Here is an 11,466-nt window from a genome sequence, read left to right on the forward strand (position 1 = left end):
GCGCGTCTGGATTCCTACCAGAAAGGTCACAATTCGTAGTAACTGACGGAAAGTCATCTAGAAAAACAGGAATAATATCTAGCATTTCGCAAGGAATTCTTGTAGGCTCTCTGCTGTTCCTGGTAACTGGCAGTTGACTCTAATTAATGAATAAGTATGAAGAACCACATGCTACTAAATGGAATCTACTAAATTTCTGTTACACGATAAATCACACAAATATAGAGGCTGCAAATTTGAATAAATGCTTAGGGACTTCAGTTACGAATAACTAAGTCGGAACGATCACGTAGATAATATTGTGGACAAAGCAAACCAAAGACCACGTTTTCCTTCAGAATACTTAGAAAATGCAACAGGTCTACTAAAGAGATTGTCTACTCTACTCTTGTGCATTTTGTGGAGTTTTGCTGTGTGTTGTGGGATCCGCTTCAGACAGGATCGACGGAAGACATCGGAAAAGTTCAAAGAAGGACAGCTCGTTTTGTACTGTCGCGAAATAGGGGGGAGAACTCCATGTATACGATACGCGAATTGGGGTGGCAGTCGTTAAAACAGTTTTTCGTTGAGATGGGATCGTCTCATGAAATTTCAATCATCAGCTTCCTTCTCAGCATGTGAAAATATTTTGTTGCCAACCGCCTGTATAGGGAGGAAGGAACTTCTTAATAAAGTAATAGAAACCAGAGCTCTCACGGAAAGATTTAAGTTTTCGTTTGTCCTGTGCGCTGTTTGGAAGTGAAACGGTACAGAAATATCTTGAAGGTGGTTCGATGAACTCTCTGCCAGGCATCTAATTGTCGGTTGTAATCTTATAAATGCGGATGTAGTTCTTACCACCGTCGATGTGGACTAATATTTCTACGCGGTACTGATAATCATTGGGAAGAGGGCTAGGACAAAATATTGCGAATCTAAACCCATTCACGTGATTGTTTTCTGAATGAACATACTGAAGCTATCTTTTCTTTGCATCTTGTACTGGATTAGGAACTGCCAGGTGTGATGTGTGATACTTTCGAGAGAAGATTATCGGGGCTTGTTTAGCTGACGCACTCGCAACAGCAGTTGTAGGGTAACCACACTAGAGGCTGCAATACCTAATATCGTAACAGCATAAAAGGACACAGAAAATTTTCTGCTGCTGAACGCAATGATAGAGGCAATGTTGTGTTAAAGATCGTTACTTCTTTTGCGAAGATCACTGTCATCAGTCCGGCAGTAAACACTAATGCATGTCTGGGGAAGAGTGTCAAAGAAGCAATACGACATGACTTGTATAATCAAAACATTCAAAGGGCAGCTGTTGTAAACTGGGTGGAAGGAAGCTTCTGCGGTCCGAGGGACACTAAAAAACAGTGAATAATTTTCATGTGGTTCGAAGATATGATCAAGCGCCATTTCTGACGTATATTTACATATATAACTTTTCAGTGTCTACGCTGTTCGAGCAACGACCAATGATACAGTCAGGTACTTTACAGACAAAGACCTGGCGTGCTGGTTGTGGACAGAGGGAGTTCTTATTAGGAATATTTTTGAGAGGACTTCGAATTTCAGAATTTGCCTTACAACTAAGGGAAACCTTCTGGAAACGTCGGTTGGAACGAGCGGAAGGCCAATTACTTTTAATTTAGGGATGACATATTATATGATGTACATGAACCCAGATATTCAAGTGCATTTCAACATATGTATACGGTGCAAAGTCAATGATTTGCTCGACTACTGTATTGTACGAATGGTGTTCATGACCGTTGTCTTATTTGAATGTAATGCTATTAAACAAGTGCCGCCTGTATTAAGGGTCCATTCTCATCAGTCAGCCTACAATGTAAGCTATTTTTAAGATTTTTTTTTTTTTTGAAAACTGAAGATGCAACCAACGCAAATCTTTTTCAGAAATATATCTTTATTAGTGTGCCCGCAGTCCATTCCATCGGCTTTAGATAAAGTCTGTTTCCAGCAGACAGAATGGACAGTGGACATACTAATAAAGATATCTTTCTGAAATTTGGCCGAATTATTCCACAGGCATGTCAGCAAAGAATAATAGCCTGATTTTTAATTTTAAGTTATGCATTATTTATTGCAAGAAACATGACCAGTGGGTTTAATGATGACTGAATTTCTTTAAAAAATCAGAAAATTTTGTCCAGGAATCAATAAATAATGTGCCAAAAGATTTATATTGATTGTTCGATTAATTTTTCCAAAGAAATCTTAAAAATCGCTCATATTCCAGGCTGACTGAGGAAAATGGACCATTAAATGAGAGGAAGGGAGGGAAAGGCAAGATGAGAGAGAGGGGGGTGGAGAGAGAAGACATAAGGCATTTTAATTTCCTACAGCATGTCTCTCATATGGGATATGAACAGTTCTTATGTGGCTCACCATTCAGATGGCGCATCGAAAGCTATTTTGAATACCCCATTACACCAATATTACTTTACTGTAATATTTTACCTTATGCACTAATAACAGTTTTTTGAAATTCCTACTGTCATCCTAATTTAGCCTGTACTCTAGAAATGGAACGAGGTACCATATTGATTGGCACAGGAGACATGCATTTGAGTGGAGCAGGGTTAATATCTTCAGTTTGCCATCCAGATTTATTACTATTTGCGTCGAGATCCTGTAGGATCACACAAAACATTTTGTCCTATTTGAGCATTCTTTCTAATTTCCCACAATTCGCCCATATTTTCTCCATGGAGTTTCTTCCTATCCTCAGTCCACTTTTTTTTTCTTTTGTGCTTCATTCTCTGACCAAACATTCCACTTGTAAATTTTGTTTCTATATACGTTTCTGTCTTGAGCTTCTAGTGGATCCATCTGTAATATTTCTTGGTCAGTTTGATTTGTGTGAACCATGGTACTGTTGACTTGACTTAATGAGTATTGTTGGTGGTAGCATGCTGATGTGCACATAGAACTTAAACCTTCTTTTTCTGACATCTGCTGCTGGGGTTCACGTCTTTTGTGTGGTTTTCCTAGAGTGAAAACTGTATCCCTCTTCTGTCAGCTTTGGGCCAGAAATTTTCCGCATGATTTTGCCTTCTTCATGGCTTTCCACATTGCTTTTAGTATGGAGTGTCAGTGTCGCCTTTGCTTACAGCATTTCAAGCTAAATACTGTGCTTGATAGTTTGTTTAAATCTATATATATTTCCTGTTGTATATGCCTTGTTTTATTCTGTAAGCTCTGTTAATTTTTTGTAGTCAAGTCTTCTGTGACATCATTTCTCCACTTGTAGAGTCGAGGATTTCATCCCTGTATTTGGAATGTGTAGTAACTCTGTTTATATTGCCGCATATTTCAAGGCCAACTTTTTTTCCACTTTTTTTTTTTTTTTTTTAGTATTTCTGTTTGTTTGGTTGCTGTTGCTTCATTATCTGAGAGTTTGGCCAGGCCGTCAACGAAAGCTACGTTTGCTTTTTCCGTCTTCTCCTGGGATTATCCTAGCCATGTTGGTTTCCAATGTTCTCAGATTTTCACTTCTTTTTCCACAGCAATTTTTTCACGAATAAGTTGGACAAAAGAGGAGATAATCTGTTGCCTTAGTGTATTCCAGTTTTGATCATGAACTTTCATCCATGAATTTAGCTTTTAATGTCTTGCAAGCAAATGTCTGTTTGAATAGTTGTAATGTTTTTGGGTCAAGTCCCTGTTCTTCTAAGATGTTCAGTAAGGATCGTCAGTCGACAGAATCGTATACTTTCTTGAAATCTATGAAATGCAGATGATTGTAGTATTCCTGATAGCCTTGTATTTCAGAAATGTTTTGAAATTGAATGTGTGTTCTGTGCATGAACGACCGAATCGGAAGCCTGTCTGAAATACAGAGATTTTGAACTGTAACTGTGCTTGTGTTCTCTGAAGTAAGCATGCAGAGAAAATTTTCTTGGTGACTTGTAGCAGGGAGATTCTTCTGTAGTTGCTCACATTCACCCTAACTCCTTTCTTGTGCAGCAGGTGGATAAGGGCACATTTTCAGTCGGCAGGGAGTTTTTCTGTTTGTCACATAATTGTGATTATATTTGTAAGTTCCTGTAAAGAGTTGAGTTTGAGATTATTAACTACCTCTGTAACGATGCCATATGGACCTCCCCTCATGTTGGTGGGAGTGATTCTGGATGAGTGGAGGTGCAGTCCACATTTAAGCTTTCTATTTTTTCCTCAAATCGATAATGGTGAATGCTTGACTGGTTCGTATGAAAAGGACATATCCGATTTCCATTCTCATTATTTCCCCATCCGCACTTATGCTCCATCTAACTATTCGTCTTTGTGGGGCCTTAAAACTCTGCTGCCCTTTCCCTTCCTTGTCCTATCCTAGTTTGTGTTCCGTCTCTAATGATTGTCGTCGGCAGGATGTTAAAACTTTCTTTTCTTCTCCCTTATTTGTCGTATCCTAATTTATACTCGGTCCGTAGTAGCCTCACCAGCACATCGTGGGATTGTAGTTAGCATTGCTGACTCTCGTTAACGGTGTTCGTGGTTCGATATCTTCCATCATCACCGATATGCAAACTGCAGAAGGGCTGTCAAATAACAAGACTTGCCCCAGGAAGGGAAAATTAAAATACCAGAAGCTGTCTCTTTTGAATTTAATTTACTCACGCAGCCAGTTTCGGTGTTACATTACACCATATTGGGGCCCCTTGGATAACGTAAACAGGTAGTTCAAAGGGCCTGAAAATGGTGTAATGGAACACCGAAACTGGTTGCGCGAATAAATCAAATCCAAGAGAGCCGTCTCCAGATGCTTTAATTGTCACTTCCTACCAAATGAACGCCCTGTAACCATCTACTACAAGAATGGACAAACAAAATATTTCACGAGGTGGTAGAATTCCCCAGATGGAGCATCACGTCCCAATATGTCATAGGCACATTTCATTTAATTTGTAACGGATTCGTGGACGACGGGACGGTGAAACTTGATCTTCTAAACCAGTCTGGATTTTTTGCAGTCACTATTCTGTCTTTAAGGATCTTACATCTAGAGCGATTTCCCTCACTTTCACTTTCTTCGTCTCGGTTTTTGTATTACAACGTTCTGGCTACAGCTGGCTCCATAAGGAAGTCAACATTTTTGTTCAGACTGACTCAAGAGACCACATTTTGTTTCCAGGGCAAATACACGACGAAGAGCGACGTGTGGTCGTTCGCTGTGACGCTGTGGGAGGTCCTGACGTTGTGCCGGCGGCGGCCATACGAGTCGTTGTCGGACCAGCAGGTGCTGGAGGCGCTGCAGCACTGCTACGGCCTGGAGCGGACCCACTGCCTCGAGGACGCCGGCCTGGAGCTGCTGCCGTGCGCGCCGTGCGGCCCGCGAGACGTCCAGGAGCTGATGGCCGAGTGTTGGCGCCCCTGCGACGCCGACCGGCCCACTTTCCGCGAGATACAGCTCTTCCTGCAGAGGAAGACGCTGGGATACGCACCGCTCGGCGCCACCGTCTAGCCGCAGGTCGTGCCAGATACAATCACGGAAGCGGTCCAGTAGGGACACTGCGCGATGCACATGGTGCCTAGAAAAAAGGACTGCTCTGTAAGCGGTGCCAGTTTTAAGCTTCAAGACCACATGTGTTCTTATTGTGCGTCCTGCATTACCTGTGAACATATTGTCAAGTCGCAGTAGAATCTATAAAAACCTCTCGGGATTAAAGCCGTGTTAGATCGTTTTAAACATATATGCTTGCAACAGTGTTCGTCACTGTCAATTGACCGTCCCTCTTTAATGCAACTGTCCTACGAAGTGTTCGTGTTAGTACTTTCCTGTACCTCAAACGATCTCACGCATCTTTAATTTGAAGATTATTTGCTAAGTCTCTCAGCACTGCCAATACTGTTACGTTACCTCAGAGACGATGTGCATAATGGGACACAGTAGATGTCATTGGGCGTACGAAATCGCTTTGCAGAACTTATATAAACATCTTATTTTCATTTACAAGTACTATAAAATGTGAAAGATCATAAGGAGGATGTTGACTACCGGAATGTAATATTAATTTGAGCGATGAAATAGACTGAAATAACGTGCACTGTAATAGCAGTCTTTAGCAATCGACGAATTACTGATAGCTGAAATTATAAATTTCATCGGGTGCTGCTAATGGTACTGAGCTACAACGTGTTCTGTAATTGAACTTATCTAATCGTTATGCTTTTTTTAATACATTTGTGTTAGAAGTTAGCTGGCGTGCTTCGGAATTTCAGAAGAGTGAAGTGCTGCATCTTCAAAGGAATGTTGGCGGAACGTGATTTAATTTCGATTCTGTAACCTTATCGAACGATGTTCTTGCGTGAAGCAAATGTTTTGTGAAATTTATGACGTCCATGCCATGACAGTGTAATTTTAAGAAATCTTTTATGTAGATGTGAATGTGTGCTTTCCCGGCGTATACAGCTGGTGAAGAGTTCTCGGGCTTCCAGCGGGTGGCGGTGTCTTCAAACTGCGACGTTTCGACGAGTGACATACTCATCATCTTCTGGCGAAGTCACATCGCCAGAAGATGATGAGTATGTCACTCGTCGAAACGTCGCAGTTTGAAGACACCACCACCCGGCTGGAAGCCCGAGAACTCTTCGCCAGTTTTATGTAGATACTACAAATTTGCAGCACACAGTTAGATGTTCACCCTAAGTGTAATTGTGAAATTTCTGCTTTCATAGAAGAACCTATCAGATTACACAAAGCACAATTTTCAGAAAAATAAGACTGAATAATTAGCTGCAAAGAATAACTTTATTGTATTCTTTACTACACTGACTAATGTTTTCTCAGTATTCTGAAAAACATTGTCATGAATCTATGATACACCAAAACACTTTGTCATCTGCTTCATCACTATGGATTCACTAAAGTTCTAATAGAGAAATGAGAGTTGAAATCATTCATTTTCGGGCAAGAATTAATTCGATGCAATTGTTAAACAGAAAATCATGAAACATTTTATTCACTTATTTTGCATTGTTCATGGAATTTTAATGATGATTCATTAGAGCCATTACCATCTTTAGATAGGATAAATTATCTTTGCACTGGTTACAAGGTTCTCTTTATGTGTGACACATCATTACAAGCATAATATAGAACAACATTCAAAAAACTAAAATAACTAAGAACATGCAACATCCTAATCTACAATAGTGACTATTGTGGATATACCTTTCTGTTCTAACTACATAAATTTATAACCAGATCACTTCAAGTCCAATTTCAATTTTGGACAAAGCACTCTTGATGTGTATATTAGATTTTACCACATCCTAAGTACAACTTGCTTTATGGAGCAAAATGCAAGTCCTTCCGCTAAAAGAAAATCATTAAACTGAAGATATCATACATCTTTGCAGCAGATATTTAGGAAAAAATTATTGTATGCCTTATAAAAATTAAAAATTGCAAATTTAAAATATTTTCTCTGTTAAATCCTGTTTTTAAAGATGCTGATAGAAGCTATTTATTGTATTTTGTATTAAAGTGTATATATTTGTAACTTATGTGTATAGTAATAAAGGTAATATTTTCATCAAACTGTGTACCTTGTAGAAATTATTTTTTCAGGTATTTCACTCTTTGTCCGATTTGATAAAGACAAATGACACTGGCATTTCAAAGATGACTGCTTGGGTCATTCGCCTTTAGAAACATATGCCACATAATTTATATGGTGTACTTTCCTCTGAAATTTGTCCTAGAAGTGTTGGATTTGACAGCACTGTTATATTATGTATCAGAAAACTCTTTCTTCAGTATATTTCCTTAGGAACTGCTCAGATTACAGGCCAACACATTGTTTCATTCAAAAAAATGTAATTTTTATTTTGTGCACACTGTTAGTTACTGTCGTTCTACTTATTCCTGATTATTTTTAATATGAATATGATAAAATATGGCTTTCAATCAGGGAAATACAAAGAATAGGAACAACAGCCTTAAAACATTCAACAAAAATGGAATACATTTAAATGATTCTTAAAATTAAGGCTAAATCAAAGAAAAGTCAAAGAATCAATGCACGTTTTTAATAACCCTTCATTTTGGTGTCTTTGCAGAGCAAACAGTAAAAAAAAAAAAAGCCTCCCAATGAAGAGTAATAGCTACCTTCTTTCCTGTAACTTAGCTGATTTGTGTTCTCTGTCTCTGTTGAATAGCTGTTAGACAGTCTGCCAAATATCTTTTAGCAATTTAACTGAAGTGGAGAATAATTCTTGAATATCATGCCCTTGATCAATACATTTGATATACATTAATAAAATGCTGAAGAAAAATGCACTTTTCTGTTTTTGTTAGGAAACTGGTCTGCTGGCAAATGAAACAGTTCATATTGTGTATGTCTTATGTTTTACAAATGATTGTCAATAAAACAGTGAGATTAATCAATTCATAATTGCACATGATTTAAGGAACCTATCTGCTGGAGTCATGTTACTTGCTCCATTCAAAATGTTAGCTTGTTCTTGCTATTACATTCATCAGAAGTACTATTAATGCAGTATGAGAGCGTCGGCTTTGACACCTGGAGTCCTTTTCAATAAAACAAAAAATTAAGGGGAAGAGGACTGGTGTGCTGAAAAGGCTAGTACATTGGACGTGCAACTCTTCAAGTACAGAGCGTCTTCCCTGGGAACTCAAACACCTCAACATGGTGTTGCAGGAAAACAGTTACTCAGAATGGCAGAACTGGCACGCCCTGCACCGTAACACTGTGGAGAAAGAGACAGCACAGCCTTCATACTGTACACTGGGAGCTATCGGAAAAAATTGGGTGAGTACTGAAAAGCGCTGGGTAAGAATTGTCTTCTGGTAGCCCTATAAAACACGGGCGTGATTGGGGCGCATGAAAGATGACCTCAGATTATGGAATGCAGAGGTATGATTCCATGCCACTGTGGCAAGACATCGAAGATCGGTGCCAAGAACACCAGCGGCACTCCCGACTAATATGTCCCGACAAGTCACAGAGCATAGTTTATCGGAGACTCATGTAATGGAATGTGAATTCACCAGAGTTTTAGCACAAATGTCGAAATACGGAGACAGAATCGTTAGAATAACCATCGAGGTACGCACCAGGGACAATTTTATCAACCGGGGCTGTGGCTATAGTCACGGCCAGGCTTGGGAACCAGCTCCGGATCTAGTTAATGCTTTATTTACTGGCTGCAGTTACGAGTCCCAGTATATTTTGCGTGCAATTGTGTAACTCAACAAGTCATTAGATCTGCAGGAACAGACAGTTCCACTCCACAGAAATTGTGCTTTCAGCAGTAGATGTTAGCACAGCCCAAATGACATTCAGAAGCGTGAACGTCAGCCCAGAATATGAACAGCTGTCTTGCGAATGGGTTCTTTGTGTGTGAAAGAAGGTCGTAAAGCTACTTACTGAAAAATAAGGTTGATATAAGACCTAAGGTGAGTGATAATATTCATATAGTTACCTTTAAACATACTTTGGTTAATTTTCATAAAATATCTACATAGCACCCTTGTAATATTCAATTCTAACATAACATTTGATTGGGACTTGGTTGTCTCTACAGGTACAGTGCACTGACTTCACAAGTTGAGGTTAGATTGAGTTTTGCTTACTTTTCTTTGATGTTTATAGCTTTTTCTGCTTTCAGGACCCTTCAAAAATAAAAACGTATTCTCGCTGAGGACGATATGGTGTTTCATTACACAAAAAAAGACAGAAATAATGAGTGACTAGTAAAATTTTAGTGATGTCAGCAAGATTCTTCTTTTGTTTCGGACTATGCCTACCTATTTCATAACAGGTCTTACATACGAACAAATTCTTACTAAATTAGTAAATATTTAGATGCTCTTGAAACAAGACTTGGATGTTGTATTAGTAGTAGTAATAGCTTTATTAATCCATAGATCTCGTTTTACAAGGATATAGAACATGTCAAAGTATTTGCAAGGCTAGAACAATTTAAAATATGCTAATTCCTATACACACACATTTACAGACTTCTAGTTAGAGACAATAATTAGGTTTACTCCTGGTATACAATACTTTTTTTACAAATAAGTTATAAAATAATGTAATGCCACACTGTTCACTGTCGTGTCAATACCAGTCACTGCCCACACGATACACACACTTTTTCAGAACACTTCACTCACTAAACGCACAAAAACACACACACACATTGGTGATCTCTGGGCCTCTTTCTGTACCACAACTTCCCATTTGCTATCTTGAAAAACTGAGTCAGCGTCCCTCTATAATAGGTGAGATGTTGAGCTCAGAAAGAGGAAGAGGTGTTAGTATTGTGCTTGGGGGTAAGTTTTTCTAGAAAAGGGAAAAAGATGGGAGAAAACCTGGTGTGAAGCTATGCGATTGCAGGCTTTCTCCGCTTATTTCAGCTATGAAATCTTCAAGGGGTTATCAGCCGAGTGTCGTCGTCTTCTAGTCGCAACGTTTCAATGGACTGCATACCCATCATCTTCAGGCAAAGTGTCGGGATGTTCCTCTTCCTGCTCACTGTGAATGACAGCCTCTCAGAGGTTGCCTAAAAAAGAGGAGTCTTTGTCCTATGACATTTACTCCAAAATGATGGGCTGGAATTTATAACTAGGACAAGGGAAAACTGGACTTGCCCAAGCAAGGAAGGATAAAATAACTTATATGTGCTAGTAGATGTAGTACATCTATGATGCATTGCCAATCCTGGGGCGTGAAGATCGGATGGAAATTAATCAGAGCTAGCTCTTTTTTAGAGATGACGTTGTGCAGATTTGCAGCTGCCCAAACAGAGTCATATGGTTGATGGGGAGGAGGGGGTTTGGGAACATCGGGATGGGTAAAAGGGTGCGGATGGTAGAGGTACAGATATGTACCACCTCGCAGCGTCTCCGCTAGCATGACCATCACCAGCTTAGCCGTTCTCAGGTTGTCCGGCAGCGGAAGGTGGTCATGTTTGGCAGCTTGCTCTTGGACCACAGCAGTGACTTGTGCTGCCTCTTCGTCGTCCTCTTCTTAGGGCTGCTGTACCACCTCCTCCATTTCCTCGACAACCTCTCCAGCTACCTGCCTTTCCGCGTCGGCCAGAGAGGCGGTCGTCTGAGTTTCTGCATATATCCCCTTCCTAATGGGAGTCGGCGTCTCTTCTCTGCGAGTCGCAAGGGTCAAGGCCTCCGCCAGTTGCCACACCTGACGGCGCGCCTCATCCAGTTCCGCCCTCAGGGACGCCCTCTCCTCCGCCATGGCGGATTTTAGCGTGGCAACGACTTCGTCCGTGGTTTTCTGTAGCGATTCGCGGAAACTTTTGCAGTCGTCTTCTTAGCGGCGGCGCGGCCCGCTTCCCCTTCTTGGACAGGGGGCGGGGCGGCCGCCTTGTCTTCCTGGGCCACTTCTCCAGGTTGAGCGGCCTCAGTCTTCTTATTCCGCTTCTACTTGCTATAATTCTTTATGTAGCTGCAACGACGATGGTTTGCAG

At 40.3% G+C, this 11,466-nt stretch overlaps 1 protein-coding gene across 1 annotated transcript in view; it reads left to right on the top strand.

Annotated features, from left to right (window-relative positions):
• LOC126453583 (discoidin domain-containing receptor tyrosine kinase B-like) overlaps positions 1-6,491 on the top strand; it is a 204,308-nt gene extending 197,817 nt beyond the window's left edge. The window contains exon 18 of the mRNA XM_050091128.1: positions 5,141-6,491. Coding sequence (XP_049947085.1) covers positions 5,141-5,470 — 330 coding nt within the window. The 3' untranslated portion in view covers positions 5,471-6,491. The remainder of the gene's footprint in view (positions 1-5,140) is intronic.
• The last annotated feature ends 4,975 nt before the right edge of the window (positions 6,492-11,466 follow it).

This window comes from Schistocerca serialis, chromosome 1 (assembly GCF_023864345.2).
Source record: "Schistocerca serialis cubense isolate TAMUIC-IGC-003099 chromosome 1, iqSchSeri2.2, whole genome shotgun sequence".
Lineage (NCBI taxonomy): Eukaryota > Metazoa > Arthropoda > Insecta > Orthoptera > Acrididae > Schistocerca > Schistocerca serialis.